Source organism: Cricetulus griseus, chromosome 3 (genome assembly GCF_003668045.3).
Source record: "Cricetulus griseus strain 17A/GY chromosome 3, alternate assembly CriGri-PICRH-1.0, whole genome shotgun sequence".
Classification (NCBI taxonomy): Eukaryota; Metazoa; Chordata; class Mammalia; order Rodentia; family Cricetidae; genus Cricetulus; species Cricetulus griseus.
In genome coordinates this window covers 248565769-248582882 of record NC_048596.1, presented here as the reverse complement: position 1 = coordinate 248582882, position 17114 = coordinate 248565769, and the positions used below count along the sequence as shown (strand labels likewise).

Sequence of the window (17114 nt, the reverse complement as noted above, 5' to 3'; positions counted from 1 at the left end):
CCACCTCTAAATCCAGCATTGGTTTAATTGAATAGGGACTAAGAAATAAAGAGAAATAGAGTTTTTTGAGAGACAGTTGTAAAGTTTACCATATGGCATGTTCCTTTTGTTTGATGGTTATAGCTACCTTTTCTTCTTAAGTATCTACCCATGCAGTGTCCTTTGCCTTCTGAAGATGAGTTTTCCTGTGAAGATAAAAGCAATACACTTCCCTTTCCTTTGGGAGGTTTCTATTTAGTTTATAAGATATACCTTAGTAGAATACCTGTCATTTGTCCTCTTTGAGAGGTTTTTCCTTTTCCACTTGAATCTTGATCAACTTTGATGGTATCTAAAGTTTATCTTCTCCTGTAGAAACCAATGCAAAACCCCTACCCCAACGTAACACATGTCCTGGTTTCCATATAGAGGTTAGTACATCTTTGAAGTATACCGGCTGATTGAGTTCGACAGTTTTTCCATAGTCCAGTGTCTTTCTGCAGCTGTTTGTCCTTTTTCATTGGCATCAAGAAAGTTTAGTGTTAATAAAGCATTATGCAACCTATGTTGGGGGGTTTAGTCTTCCAAGCTTGTTTTTTGAGCATCTCCTTAAGTGTTCTATTAGATCTCTCAACCACTGCTTGTCCTGTAGGATAGTGTGGTATACCAGTAACATGCTTTATGTTATAATATTTGAAAAATTGTTCTTATTTTGTAGAGACATGCTGGAGCATTGTCAGTTTTTATTTGTGCAGGTATACCCATAACTGCCATCACCTCTAGCAGGTGTGTAAAAACAGAATCACCTTTTTCAGAGTTAAGAGCAGTAGCCCATTGGAACCCTGAGAATGTGTCTACAGTATGATGCACATATTTCAAATTTCCAAACTCTGCAAAGTGAAAGACATCCATCTGCCAAACATCATTTTTCAATTGATGGAGAAGTCCTTTTTCAAACCTTTGCTATTTACATGTTTCTAATTAAATTCTGAGGCTTCTAGTACACTTCCAATTAATAAACGATCAATCTCATCATTGCCTTGTGCTAGTGGGCCTGGCAAACCCGTATGGGATCTGATATGTTTAATGTATATAGGATTACTTCTGTTTCTGATAGTTTCCTATGATTGTAAAAACAGAGAAGTTAATTCTGTATTATCAGGAACAAATTCTACAGTCTCAATGTGTAACACAACTCTCTCCTCATATTGAGAATCAGTAACTATATTAAGAGGTTCTGTAAGTTCCTTAAGTACCATGAGAATTGCATATAATTCTGCTTTCTGTACAGATGTATATGGACTTTGAACTACTTTACTTACCTCACCTGTTTTATAACCTGCTTTTCCTGATTTGTTGGCATCAGTGTAGAAGGTAAGAACTCCAGAAATGGGAGTTTGTCTTACAATACGTGGAAGAATCCAGACTGTCTTTTTTATAAATTTAATTCTCTCAGTTTTGTGATAGTTGTTGCTAATTGTTGCCAAAAAGTCAGTAAGAGCTATTTGCCAATATTCATTGTTCTTCCATAAGGAGGAAATTTCGTCATTAGTTAAAGGTACTATAATTTCTGCTGGATCTTTTCCAGTCAGCTGACGAAGTCTTAATTTACCCTTTAAAATCAAATCAGAAATCTTTTCTATATATGTCTTCAACTTTTTATTCTGTTTATGTGGCAGAAATATCCATTCCAATATACTGTCTGGCCTCTGCATCAGAATTCCAGAAGGGTATTCTCTGGATGGCAAGATAACCAGAATACAGTCTAAAGGTTTATTCGATCTACATGTGCATCCAATATTCTGTTTTCTACCCATTGTAACTCTTTTTCTGCCTCAGCAGATAATATTCTCAGACTGTTTAGGTCCTTATCACCTTTAAGGGCCATTTTTAAATGCTTTAAGTCATGTCCTTCTACACCAATATTCGTCTGTAATTGAGAAATTTCCCCTAATAATTTCTGAAGAGAATTAAGAGTTTGATAACAATCTCTCCTAATTTGTACCTTTTGAGGTCTGATTCTTTGTAAGTCTATCTTGTAACCTAAATAGTTAATAGAATCTCCTCTTTGTATCTTTTCTGGGGCAATCTATAACCCCCAATGAGGCAGAACTTCCTTCAGCATTTCAAACATATGTTCCAAAGTTTCCTTATTAGAATCTGATAAAAGAATGTCAACCATGTAATGATAAACAAGAGATTGTGAAAATTTCTTACGAATTATTTCCAAAGGTTGCTGTACAAAGTGCTGACACAAAGTAGGACTATTTAGCATTCCTTGTGGCAAAACTCTCCACTGATATCTCCTAAATGGCTGTGAATTATTAAGAGTTGGTACAGTAAATGCAAATTTTTCTCTATCATTTTCCTGTAATGGTATTGTGAAAAAACAGTCTTTTAGATCAATGACTATGATAGGCCATCCTTTAGGTATTAAGGAAAGTAATGGCATCCCAGGTTGCAGAGAGCCCATTGGTTGAATTACCTTATCTATGGCTCTCAGGTCTGTCAGCATTCTCCACTTACCTGACTTCTTTTTGATAACAAATACAGGAGAATTCCAAGGACTGGTAGATTCCTCTATATGTCCAGCATCTAGCTATTCCTGTACTAACTTTTCCAAAGCCTCTAGCTTCTCAGAGGTCATAGGCCATTGTCCTACCCAAACTGGTTCATCTGTAAGCCACTTCAATGGCAGGGCCTTTGGCTCCTCTGAAGGTCCTTTTTGTACCTAGTTTCTGTACAGCATGGATGGTTGGTAACCATTTTCCATAGCGTCTTACTAGATCTTTTCTACTATCTAAAGATTGTACATAATTTGTATCTGACACTGAAGGAATACTAATCTGAGTATTCCATTGCTGTAAGAGATCATGACCCCAGATATTTATAGCTATATCAGCCAAGTATGGTTTCAGTATCCCTTTCTGTCCTTCCAGTCCAATGCAGACCACCGAGTTAACACTCTGTTGAACTCTAGATAGAGTTCCAATTCCTAAAAATTGTACATTTGCCTCTCTAAGAGGCCATTTCTAAGGCCACGACTTTTGAATAATAATAGTTACATCTGCTCTAGTGTCTACTAAGCCAGAAATAACATTATTATTAATTTTCACTTTCAACTGAGGCCTTTTATCATTAATAGAAGCTTGCCAAAATATGCGTTTCTCATTTTGTCCATTCACACTTGACTCTTCATCACTGTTCAAACTACCATCTAGAGCAGTATGATTTTTCACAATAGACAATGAACTATCTATTGTTCCTGTGAGAGATTGTCTCCCACTGTATTGGGAATGACCTGACCTTTCTCGATGTGGGGGCCTTCTTGAGTGCCCCCCTCAGGGTTTCCCGACCTTAACGGGTTTCCTTGTATGTTCCTGGTCGATCTACATTCATTGGTCTAGTGTCTGCCCTTATCACATCTTCTACACAATCCAGAAGGCAGTGGCCTTCCGTATGAGGCATTGTTAGAGTTCATTTGTCTACAATTTCTCTTAGTATGCCCCATTTTACCACAGTTGAAACATTTGGTTCCTGGAGCCTTCGTGGTCTCCAGGGGAAGGCTCTTCCTACCCAAGGTTCTGGTTCATAATAGTAGTAACCTCTAGCCTCTTGGTATCTATGTTGACCTCTGTAAGGTGCTTCTCCTTGCCAAGCCCTTACATCCTCACCTCTAGACCTTTTAATTTCTTGTTGCCACTTTAAACCTTTGGAGATGGCTTCTCCTACCCAAGCTACAGTATCTTGCACATTATAGTCAATGTTGGCTACATACAAAACCCATTCTTCTAGCGGAGCTGATCTGATCTTTAAAGGCAAAAGTATTCTTTTGCATATTGGGTTTGCATTGTCATAAGGTATAGTATATATAATTGACTGTCTTGTTTCTGTATCTGTTACCTGTAATTCTACTGCCCTAGTTAACCTTTGTAAGAAGTCCTGGAACTGTTCTGTAGGTCCCTGTTCTATTCTGGTATAAGCTTCTAGGCGTTCTCCTGGCTCACGAACCTTATCCCAGGCATTTAATGCTGCTTTCCTGCATAGAGACAGTGTATCGTCATCATATTCAGCCTGAACCTGTGGGTCAGCATAAATACCCTGACCAAGAAGCTTATCTAGAGGGGCTTCAAAACCTTCCGTTATGCCCTGATGCTCAAGGAGCTTTGCCTCTTCCCTTATTAATGCCTTCTACTGGATTTGGCATGAATTCTCAAGTACAGCTGGTACCAATCATTCCCAATTTATGGGTGTCACCCTGTTAAAAGTTGCCCGTGAATGTAATAGCTGGTTTATGTATGGGCTATGGAGACCATTTGAGACAACTGAAACTTTAATATTCTTAAGATCCTTCAGCTGTATAGGTTGCCATTCATAAGCCATCTGTCTATGAGGGTGTTTCTTAGAAGTTGGCTTTTCTACCATGGTAGCTAGGTACACTAATGGTGTACAAGTAACAACCTTAGAAGAATAGTCACGATACCTGGGTGGAGCAGGTGTCTGGGATTGGAGTGATTCTACTTCTGAGGCATCCCAATCATCTTTAAGCCTAGCAATGATATTCTTTTGAAAAGTTTCAATCTCCTTAATCATAAAAGATTCCAAGCATGTTAGTGAATCTGTAAATTGCTCTAACTGCTCGTCTACATGTTTTTCTAGGTCTTTAATATGATCATCCTTAGCCAGCATCTGGATGGCATGGAAACTGCCTTCTAGGTATTGGAGTCTAGATTTGAGGTCATGATTTGCTGATTTTGAGTCCTCAGCAATCGACCGTATGGACCTATGTAATCTGTCATCCCCGTACTGTAAATTATCTTCCAAACATTCAAATCTAGACTCAAATTTGTTATCTGCTACCTTGGATGCTTCAATAATTGATTGAATGGCATTGTCCAATTCTTCAACCCTATCCTGGGTGTCTTGCACCTTTGCATCAAATTTCTGGGTAACATTGCCTATCTGAGTTTCTAGCTGGCTACAGATATTTTTTAGCTCATCACAGTCTTCTGACAGCCTAGCCTCTAAGGTCTCAGACATGGCATAAATACGCTGCATCTCATCTTGGGTAACAGACAGCTCTGTCTTTAGCGTATTGGACACAGAGCCAAGCTTATCATCCAATTTCTGTTCCACTTGCTGCACAATTGTGGTCTGACCTAATCTGTTTTCCAAAACCTCATTGCGTAAAGCTGTTGTTTCCTGTAAGTAGGTGGTGAGGTTATCCTTATCCCTATTCCTGAGTCCTCTGGCTAGTAATACTATTTGTACCAGAAAGCTAACTGCCATTACGGCATATAGGCCAGTAATTGGCAAATTAGCATCCTCCTCAAACAGTGAATTCATGTAATAAGCAAAAATATTACCAATTTTAGCAAATGATAAATATTCCACCATAATTTTACCTGATTTCTACTCCAGATGCAGTAACTATCTTTGACCAGTGGGTGGCACAGGTGTTCAGTTAGTCCGTGGTGTTTGACAGTGGTGGGTGGCAGGATGGTGGCAGCAATGGAGAGAGGTCACAAAAGCAGCTGCGCTTATCTTAGTGAGTATATGGCCTTGCAGCTGCAACCACTAATTTACCACATCAGCGGCCAGGTGAAGCCTCTGCTGAAAGCCGAGGCCTATGTGATTATAGGCAGCTAGAAACTGTCTCCGAGCTGGGTGGACGGTTCTGAGCAGCTCAGCTGCAGCGGTTCGGCTGCTAGCCGGGAGCACCTGTGGAGAGAGGGGCTCTCTGGGCCTAGGCCACAGGCCCGGTGGAACCCATAGCCTGTCCCAAATTGGGTGCAGGTTTCCAATATTCTGCTCCTAACAACCAGATATAGTGGGATTTTACCAATACGGAGTCAGGTAGACATATAAGGGTATTTAATAGGGAAAAGCCTTACTTACAGAGAGACCTAGCCAGCCGGCATGGCAGCAGTCTGCATGCAAGCCCAAAAGAGAAAGCGAAAGAGAAAACGCAGTCACACTACTTCACCCTGACCATGCCCTCGCAAGCGTGGTCAGGCACACCTGTAGCCAGCCCCTAAGTAGGCGTGGCTACAGCTTCCCCTACAGTAAAATGATCAGAGCATGATCAAATGATTGTCATTGTAATTGTGCAATGACTGTTCAACAGATGGGAACTAATAATGTCATATAGTTAGCAAATAGATACAAAATCACAAAACTCATGAACATCTCAAAGGAAAATTATTGACTTCAGGTGATATTCTACATCTTTTTGACTCAAGTATGTGTTATTCTCAGAAATCAAGTTCTTGAGAATAACCATGAATACCAGTAATAGGCTTTTCAGTTTGTGGCTTATGGGACCTCACTGGCTAACAACTCCAAAAGACACAATCATTTTTTGTCACTAGGCTTTTGATTTGTTGCCTTGTAGTATCTAGTTGGGGTATTTTCACCTCCTTACAGGGTAACTCTGTTCTAACATTTTAATATATGTTTATATATGTATATACATACATATGAAACTTTATATAGTAGTAGGGTTCAATATGAGTTTTTAAAATGTCTCCACATATACCATACTCTACTGCCCTCCCACTATCCACTGCAATTGACGTTTTCCTGTTCCATTATTCCATTTTAAATTATTATACCACTACATTTATTTTTCTTCCCTTCAAAACCCTCCCTGCCTATGGTACCTAACTAATTTCCTAACCTAGGTGGGTATTAAGAACCTTGCTATTTGTTGTTATTACTATAATTTAAATTGAAACTGGGTATGGCATTCATATAGTATTGATCTGGTCTGTCAGGTTAACTTGGCCAGTGGGATGTCTAATTATTCTATGTAAGTATTAAGATTGTATTTTCCAACAGTAGGGAAATGTCACTGATATTTTCAAGGAAATTATTTGAATCTATAGTTTTCGGCAATATAGCCATGCTCCCAATATTAATTTTGCCATTTACTCAGTTTAGAGTTCTATACATCTTGGATGGTCTCCTTCAAAGTATTCCTTCCAGGTTTTAAAGTTTTCAATGTAGAAAATTTTGACTTCTCTTGTTTTTCTCTAAGCACATTATTTCATCTTTAGAAGTGAATAGATTTTTTCTGACACTTTCTGGTGAAAGTCATTTTTGTAATACATAAAATCTACTATGAGCTTTTATTCCATACATCTGTTTACTTTCTGAAGCTGCCATCAGATGTAATCATATTCTGGTGATAACTTTTGTATTCTTGAATTACAGAAGCATGTAATCAGCAACAGTAAGAATTAGAATACTTCCTTCCTTTCTAACCCCCCTTATTGTAATCTCTTCTTTTATACTTTTAGTAAAGACTTCAAGCAAAATATTGAATAAGAGTAGAAACAGGAGAATGGACACCCTTGAAATTAAAAAAATAATTTTCCCATCTATTATAATGGTGTCTGTAAATTTATTATATTTAGCCTTCATTACATTTGGGCCTATTCATTTTTCCCAGATTTATGAGGGCATTTATCATGAAGTGATAGTGGTGTATGTAAAGGCCTGCTTCACCTCTATTGCCATAATAATGTCATTTGTGTCCCTTGGTCTCTTCCTGCTATCATACCTATTGAATTTAGCTTTCATACATGGTATTTATATAAGCCTTGCAGGAAAATAACATTGCCAACAATCATCTTACTATATGTTAAATTACATTTACACATATTATAATAAAAAGAAGTGTCTCTGTGCTCATCAGGAAAATTGTTTTATAATTTTGTGATTTTTTTCAGACTTTTTCTGATATTATATTACATAATATTTTTCCTTTCCTTTCTTTCCTACAGCCCCTCTCTTATAGCTATCATTGTTGTTTTCAAGTTCATGGCCTCTTTTTCTTTTTTTTAATCTCTATCTGTTTTTAGTTCTATGGTAATGTTGGCTCTGAAAATGTGTTTGTTAGTGTGTCCTTCCTTTGTATATTTTGAGTAGTTCAAAAACCATTGAAGTTAGCCATTATTTTTAGGTCTGGCACAATTAAACCGTGTGCCTGTCTTTTATTTCAGGGAGGCTTCTATTATTACTGTTGCTTTCAACAATGTTTAGAAATCGATCTACTTGACTGTGTTTTCAATTTCTATGAAAGTGCAATGTAACTCATCTTTTCTTCGATTATTTTCCCTCCACCCATATTCATCCACTTACTCGCTCACTTGTTCATTAATTCATGGATCTACTCCTAATTCCTATGTCTCCTTTGTGCTTCTTTCCTCACATAGTAGCATTATTTGTAATAGAACCTGGAGACAAACTAGATGCCCCTCAATGGAAGAATGAATAAAAATTATGATGCATTTACACAATGGAGTATTACTCAGATGTTAAAAATGACATCAGGAAATCTGAAGACAATTGTATGAAAGTTTTTTTTTTTTTAAATTCTGTATGAGGTAACTCAGACCCAGAAAAGTAAACATGGTATGGACTTACTTACAAGTGGATGTTAGCTGCAAATAAAGCATAACCATGGGGCAATCCGCTGCCCCAGAGAGACTAAGTAACAAGAAGGGCCCAAAGACGAATGTTTGGACTTCTCCAGGAAAGGAAAATAGAATAGATATCCTGGGTAAACAGGGGATGGGTGGGGTTGGGAACATGACAGATTGGGTTGGGCTTGGGATGGAGGGAGAGAGTAATCAAAGAGCTATCCTGACGGGGGCACATATGGGTGACAGAAACCTGGTACAAGGGAAATTCTCACAAACCTGTAAGGATGACACAGGATAAGTTACCTAGCAATACTGGATAGGTAGCAGCGTGAACAGGTCAATTCCCCTATAATCAAATGGGTGACTACCATAATTGTCATCATGTAGCCTTCATCCAGTAACTGATGGAAGCAGATGCATAGATCCTCAGCCAAGCACTGGACTGAGCTCCAGGAATCCTGTTGAAGAGAAGGAGGAAGGATTACACAAGCCATGGGGTCAAGGTCATCAGAAGGGAACCCACAGAAACAACAAAGCTGGGCTCAAAGGAGCTCAAAGATACTGGAATGACAGCCAAGGAGGCTGCATGGGACTGACCGAAGCCCTTTATATGTGTGTGGCACTTGTATAACTTGGTCTACTTATGGGACTCCTAGCAATGAAAGCATGGCCAGTTTCTGATGCTTTGCCTGGCTATTGTAAACCTATTCCTCATACTGGTTTGCCTTATCCAGACTTACTACAAGGGGAAGAACTTAGTCCTGCCTCAACTTGGTATGCCATGCTTTGTTGACACACATGGGAGGCCTGCCCCTTTCTGAACAGAAGCAGAAGAGGAATGAACGGGTTGGGGGCAGAGGGGAGATGGGCAGAAGGAATGGAAAGAGAGGAAGGAGGGGAAACTGCAGTCGAGTAGTAAAACAAAGGAATAAATTTTACTAATAAAAAGTTTTAAAAAGATAGACAAGAAACAAACAGGTTACATAGAAAAAATAAAAGGATTTTGTGGATCAGGAAAGAACAAAGGAAATAAACACACAAAAAAATGAGTCAAAGACAGATTATGAAGGAGAAGATACTGTTAGAATAATAAAACCCAAGTCTACAAGAAGCATATTCAAAGTCAATATCAGGTTTTTATCAAATGTAGAAGAACCAAAATAACTTTCTGTTTCTTTTCAGACCTTAGTACAATAAAATAAGAAATTAATAGCAAGAAAGCTGCATAATCTCCACAAATACATGGAGTTTGAATGGTTTACTGTTTAGCATGTCACTAAAGAAATGAGAGAGGAAATTCTAAAAAAAGTTCCTGGAGTTAAAGGTATCAAAGCACTGCATGTCCTAACATTTAAGTTATAATTGAACCAGAATAACAGTTTTTGATAATAGAAAGCAAGAAGTTCTCTATCTTCAGCAGTAGGAAAAGCAACTCATTACCTCATTAGAGTTCCATGGCAGATATACCTGGGCTATCTACATCTTAACATGACTACGTTTTTCAGACACACACTATATGAAGAGTACATCTAGTTCAAATAAAATGATCATAGAGCAAAGAAAGACTTGTTCAACACATAATAGAAAACATGCAGAATGTACCTATGACCCTGTAATGGAGAAGCAAATTTATAATGGGGCTTATGACACAATGAAGATGTTTTGAGAAATTGACATTTACATTCTAAAACAATTTCTGGGTTTTAAAAATTGACTGTTTGGGATTTCATACAGGAATTTGGTGTATCTTTATTATATCCACTCCTTGTTCCTCTTCCTTCCAAATCCTCTTGAGACTATGGTGTCACATAGCAATTGTATTGTCTTGGCTGTGCTTCCACTGTGACCATTTCCTAACAACAGTCTCAATTTCACGAAGCATTATAAAATATTCATTTCTTGTTATGATACATTGATTAGGTAATTGAGAGTTTTATACTTTGGTTGTAGTAATTTGACTTCTATTATTTTCCCGTGAGGTAAATTGTGGATTTTTCTTTGCAAACTTAACATCTATTATTTGTGATAAATTTGATTGTAACTTCAATGATAGATTTTTATTCAACAAATAAAAAGACAATAGACTTTTCAGATTTGGACATCTCTAAAGAGAACATTTTTATTTTTTTTAAAGTTGCTGGCATACATACACATGCACAAGATAAAAAATTAAAAGAAATTTCTCAGCAATGGACTGTCATGGACCATCTCCAAAGCACATAGGGCCGATGAGCACTTAGCAATCTTTCCCAGCTATTCGACACTTCAGTGTTCTGAGATGATATACAGTGAAGAATATATTAAGGCGTAGGCAGTAGGAAAGGTTAAACATTGCCAAAAACTTATTGGCTTTATTATTTGATTTTATGTATGGAAGATGTTCCCAGCTGGGGAATTTTTCCTTCATATGTGCTGTAGGATAGGCCTAAAAATCAAAACGAGAATCAGTTACTTATTGGTTATATTAGTAATGTTCCTTTCTACTTGTTTCTTATGTGTCCAATGATAGAAATACATTCATAAATGCTGCTTCCATCAAAGGTATGGATTTTCATGTATGTAGTCCAAGAGACCCTCAAGCAGTTAGTCTTTTAAAAGCTATGGCCAAGACTTATGTGCATTTTGTCCTAATATGTAATTGATTGCAGAACTAGTATTCCCCTTCAGTAGGAAACAGGAAAGGTGAGAAGTTTGTTTTTTAATTTGGCACAGTCGAGGAGGTGGTGCTACTTTCTCACTCAAGAAACTCTTACGTGTCCTCTATATTTCATAGAAGCTGATATATGCACCACTATTCTTTTATTTACTTCAACTAAATCTATTCTCCATGCAGTTTGTGCATGAACATCTCACATATGATAAGGATCAGATAGCAATTTACCATGCAGAGCTAAGGGATCACTATCAGAAGAGCTGAGCTCCTTATACTCCACCCAGGAAAGGGGTCCTCTAAGTACACACGAGGAAGAGCTGTGTTTCCTTCTGCTCCCTGGAGTGGGAGGTGGGGAGAAGTTTCTCAGGGAAGTTTGGACCTGCCAGGGACGTCTTAGTACACAGATTCTCAACCTTCTTAATGCTGCAACCCTTTAAAACAGTTTATGTTGTGTTGATCCCCAAATATGAAATTATTTTTGTTGTTACCTCCAGCTGTAATTTTGCTACTAATATGAATCATAATGTAACTATCTGTGTTTTCCAGTGGTCTTAAGCAAACCTGTGAAAATGTCATTGGATCCCCAAAGGGTTTGAGACGTATATGTTGAGAACCACTTTCTTAGGAGAAGATTGTCCACAAGATGACATATCTACATTTCCCTCTGGTGAGGTGGGGTATTACAGAATACTTTTAAAATTTAAGCAATTCACCTCACTTATGAATGACATTAACTGATAGGAAATTGCTTACCTTGGCGAGTATCCACCTAAGGTCATTCAGGAGTTCTTTGTTGTTCTCTTCAATTTCATTGGCTTTTGAAATTATAGTTTCTGGGGCATCTGGCATGGCACTCAGTTCAAGTGTGAGATGGTATAGAGGACTTGTCCAGGCACCCACATAATTGATCAACATTTTTAAATATTTTTTGTTCTAAGGAAACACAACAGAGCCATTGAATTAAAATAATTTCAGCATAGCAGGTTAGTTGCTTGTAATGTTTATGTGAAGAAGCTGAACTCAAACATCTTTTTCTATGTATACATCACACATATTATATAGATGTTACATAGTGTAGCAATGTACATTTGAAACAATTAGTCTATTATGATGCTTATAAATTAGTATTTTTCTGAGGTTATGTCAACATGTTTGTTTTCCCTATGAATTCCTAACAGCTATCTTCCCATTGAGATCTTCATTTGTTGGTTATCTTGCTCATCAATTGATAAGCCAGGTCTTGCCTGACTCAATAGAGGCCAACAAGATGTCACTCAGGAAAGATAGATGCCACCATTTAGGGACAAGTGGTCAAATAATTTTCACTCAGGGATTAATACACATCAATAGATCACAGCATTCATTAATGTACTGATTTCTAGGTAACTTTAGAACATTAGAACAAGGACACAATGAGGAAAGCATTGTATTCATTAATGGGCTTTCCCCTTGCCTCTGACAGAGCAGGATATTTGTTGGTATATATAGGTGAAAATATATAGGAAAAGCATTGGCTTTAACAACAGAATCAATGGGAGTCATAACAGAAATTTGCCCCCTGGAATTTAATGTTCATATGTGACTGAACTATTCACTCTATTGATGTTTGTTAGTATTCCCAGTGGTCATGAAAATGAGAGTAGAGTAGAGCCTATTAATTACAATAGAAAGATGCAAAAGGCATTGGGGAAAGGAGCAGGCAAATGGTGATAGCTATACATGGAGCATGATGTCATGTGATTAACATTGATGTCTTACTTGGATGAAGTGCACACTTGAATTCTTAATTGCTATACAAGTGTGAATAAAGCTTTTCAAGACATCAATTTCACTTTTTACTCAAAGAATATCACCTTCTCTTCTGTCTTTTCAAGTTTCAAGTAGAACAATGCTAAGAGAGTGCTTTGTGATATGTTTAGCAATACTATAGTGCTCAAGAAACATTTCTCTTATATCTCTGTCCTAATTTTCCCTATTGTTGTCATATAATATTCAATTTAAATCATATTCAGATATGCTATTAGAGGGAGACAAGGAGATGATTGCTGTCAGAAAACAGAACTGCTGTAATATGTAGAGCTTCTCATCATGAATTAGGACATTGTTGCATCCTAAGGAACATAATAATTGTGTCTCAGAGTACTATTCTTCTCATCTGGCTTTCAGTTAAGGCATTGACAATTATAGGGAGATGAAGAGATGGATTAAAAATAAAAATAGAACTAAAACAGATCTGAAAATCAAGAAGAGATGGTGTAGTATTCAATAATGTAGAAAGTCACCATGAAGAACCAATTAGCAATATATAATTTATATAGCTACATTTTCATCAGTTAAGTATAAGTGAGTTTATAACCATAAATAGCCAATTTAGCTCAAAGTGTCCTATAAAATAGTGAGTGAAATTTAAGTGGCAAGACATTGCTAGATGAACTATTTTGGGATCTGCTACACTGTTATTAGGGATTTGATTTTATTTATAATTTATTGATGGTATAGTACGATTTTTTAACATAATTTGCCTCCATTATTTTCTGTGTGTATGATTATCACATTTATCATAATGGCTGCAATAACTAACAGCATCACAAATCCAGTGTATTGCTTCTGCTGTTTAATGAAAAACCCAAAATGGAAACTCACTTTGATATTTACATGTTCAGTTCCATGATCCGGAGGGTTTGTACTATTAGCATGGCAGTACAGTCTTGCCCTGAGAACAGCCTGATCCCTCCTATTCATTTTTGTAAGCTGCATGTAAAAACAAAAATTCAGTTAGAATTCAGAAAGTATATAAATGAGTTCATGACCAGAATATTAATGCATTTTGATGGATTTGTAACTTTTATCAACAAGTACCCATAAAAAAATTAAAGAATTAAGAACTGCCCATCACCCAATTCTGTGTCTATTAGATCTGCAAATTAATTTGGCATTTCACTAACTTTTGAACCATTTAACTCCTGTTTTATTCTCCTGTCTTCCCACTCTTCCTAATAGTTACTATTTGGGAAGCAAACACAAACGAAGCAAATTTTTCAAGGAGTGTATTAATTATCATGTTTATTATTTCAGCACAAAGCCATCACACATATTTATTACTATTCCTATTTTCTGTCAAAAATATTGAAATTTCTTTACCCAGACATAAGAATTTCAAATGTATTTAGTTTACACTGAATACATATAGCTGTGTAATAAAAATATGTAATAGTTTTAGAATAAAATTTTGCTCATTGTGACAAAATTACTCATGAAAAATAGGGTATTTTGTAGAAAATTCTAAGCAATGAAGAATCAAAATATACAAAATTATTAATTAATTCTCATGTGTTATATTATTCATTGTATGTTTTGTGAAATATTAAACTTCATACTTTAGGATATCTAATTTTTTTCTAACAATCAGCTAATTCAAGAAAGGTTAATGGACTTTGTCAAGGACTTTTAGGATGCAGAAAAACTGCTGAATGTTAATTTACTTTAATGCTTTCTCCTATACGTTAAGATTGGTGGCACGAGACTCCTTAGGGGAAGCAGCTGGAAAGAAGTGAGGTACTTACCAGATTCGCAAATGCTTTGGAAGAGAATTCATTGTGGAACTGAATCATGTTAAGGGGAAAAAATAACATCCAGTCAATAAAATCCCGACATGAATGCATATTTATTCCAAACATAGACATATTCTCTTGATTTCCAGCATATTGAAGAGTTGCCTATTTTCTATTCCTTTGTGTTTTCTGACCTTGAGTAATGACTTGTAGCAATCAGCAAGAAAAAAAGAGAACCACTTCTAATCATGTCCTGATACTGAACAAACCCTACCACTAAAAATCTTTAAATCACAATTCCTAGTATTTAGGGGGTTCTTGAAAGTCAGAGTATCTCTCTCTCCCTCTTTCTTTTCTTGCCTCCCTCCTTCCCTCCCTTCTTTCCTTCTCTCTGTCTTTCCTCTTCCTTTCTTTCTTTTCTTCATTCTTTCTTGCATTTTTACAATCATTTGGTTATCTCTGTTTCAAATGTATAGTTTACTGAAGCACCTTACTTCTACAGTGCTAAATAAGGATGAACAATAGAAATCTGTGATCCAGAATGCACCATCAGGAGTGTTCTTATCCCAGCCACATTGTAAGGATTTCTACCATAATTTTTTTAAAGAGAAATAAAATTGGAGAAAATACAGAAAAATCATTAGACTCTTTGAAATTTCATGTAACTGTCCCATTGACCCTGTCACTGTTTCAGTAGTTGGTGTTTCCTTTACCAATGAAAGTGCGGTTTTTTTTTTTTTTGTTTTTGTTTTTGATATTTGGGCCATGACATTTAGTGTCTCAGTTTCCAGTGCATTTAAAACATTAGAATGAAGGTTAAGGTACTTACAAACTCTTGATGCATTTGTTCAGCAAGATCACGGATATTTTTAGCTCTGTTGATGGCACTGTTAAAGGTTTCCACAAGGGGGTTCCAACATCCCCCCTCTTCTGTATGACATTCTGGAATAGATGCAGCTTTCTCCCACAAGAGCAGGTTCAACACCAGCAGCAAGAATGTCCCTGCTACTTAGAAATAAGAGCCTCTTAGGGATGATGCAGTAATACTAGTTTTTCAAGGTTTGACCACTTCGGGAAAGTCTTATCAGGTCAAAGATTTCTTTACTTCCTGACTTGATATTAAATGACAGATAAAATCACTGTGAGTACTTGGGCAATTAACCCTGTTTTCCTGTATAGTAGTTTGAGGAACAGATGGCTTCCCATATTAGAAGATCCCCATGGAGGGCCTCACCCTACCTGGGGAGCAGAAATGGGATGGGATGGAGGTTAGTGGGGGTAGGGGAGAAGGGGAAGGAAAAGGAACTGCGATTGAAATGTAAAACAAGCTTGTTTCTAATTTAAATTAAAAAGAAATGCAAAAAAATCTAAAAATGTAACAATGTACTCCTATTTCATTTCAAAAAATAATATTTTTGATACTATCTCCCATTTCCTCCCATATATCACCTACAAATTATGGCACTTTGTCAGCACTCCTTGCTCTTCTTTTAGTGATGTTATTTGGCTTGTGCTAAACTGGAAAACAGTACAAGACAGAATCTGCCATTTGTCTACTTCAGGTTTCAGACCTTAAAAATTTTTCAGATTTATTCTAATGTGAAAGCTCATATATAATACCCAGGATCAAAATTCTTTTTTTTTTCTGCCTTGAGATAAGGTCAGTAGAACCCACTGCTTTTATATACTTGATAATTCCCAATTTTGCATACCCCGAAACATTATCCTTTTTAGCTGCATTATTTGTTCGGTAAGATATCCTTCCTACACATTGGGAGTTGTTTAAAGATCCCCAACATTTCCACTCATTGGATACCAGTAGCACTGATCTTCTTCTCTCCCTTCAATGGAGACAAGACAGACTAACCCTGAACATTTGCAATATGTCTCCAGGTAAAGACTTTGAGAACTACTGATCCGATTGTTTCTTGTTCTGTTGTACAGTTGCTTTCAAGAAAAAAAATAATTTTAAAAGATCTTAGAAAGTCAATGAGGAGTTCTTCTCCTGGAAAGCTATCAACAAATATCTCTTCACACTGCATAAAACATCAAAGATTCCAAAGAAAAAATTCCAATAAAGCAACCTCAGTGTATCACTGAACTTAATACTTTTACTTAGAGACACATAGGGGAGAGTTTACTTACAGATGTGAAGTTTACTCAAAGGCAGCTCCATCTCTAAGAAGTTTCCAAAGAGGATGAGTGCTCTCTGGAGAACTGACTCACTGGAGTTGTACATTTGGCTAGTTGTCCTCCTATATATTCTAGTAGATTGCCCCAAGGGCATACACAGCCACTAGACAGAAAGAAGTCACATGCAGAATCCCTCATTAGTGACCTATGTCTGTCTATCTTCAGGGAATGCTAGCAGTTTTATTACCCCATACTTATCTGTGTGTGGATTTTTTTTTCTTTTACTTCTTTTCTACATGTTGATTCTTGCCCAAATTATTTTTGATATCTCTGAAACCATCTCAACTGCCTGATGACAGATGGTCATGT

At 36.8% G+C, this 17114-nt stretch overlaps 1 protein-coding gene across 1 annotated transcript; it reads right to left on the bottom strand.

The window, feature by feature from the left end:
- Positions 1–10644: 10644 nt before the first annotated feature.
- LOC100760404 (prolactin-8A9-like) lies at positions 10645–16788 on the bottom strand. The gene is made up of 6 exons (XM_027409567.1): positions 16758–16788; positions 15442–15617; positions 14625–14663; positions 13705–13812; positions 11815–11994; positions 10645–10833 (listed from the first exon to the last, which is right to left on the bottom strand). The coding sequence occupies exons 1-6, from the start codon at positions 16786–16788 to the stop codon at positions 10645–10647; spliced, it is 723 nt and encodes a 240-aa protein (XP_027265368.1).
- Between the last annotated feature and the right edge of the window lie 326 nt (positions 16789–17114).

What these genes read in the sequence shown, in the direction of transcription:
- LOC100760404 (XM_027409567.1), bottom strand. Translation starts at nt 16,788, where the DNA reads ATGGAGCTGCCTTTGAGTAAACTTCACATCT. An exon ending in CCAAAGCATTTGCGAATCTG is followed by an intron (nt 13,813 to 14,624) that starts GTAAGTACCTCA and finishes TTTTACATGCAG; the next exon opens with CTTACAAAAATGAATAGGAG. An exon ending in CTGAACATGTAAATATCAAA is followed by an intron (nt 11,995 to 13,704) that starts GTGAGTTTCCAT and finishes GTGTTTCCTTAG; the next exon opens with AACAAAAAATATTTAAAAAT.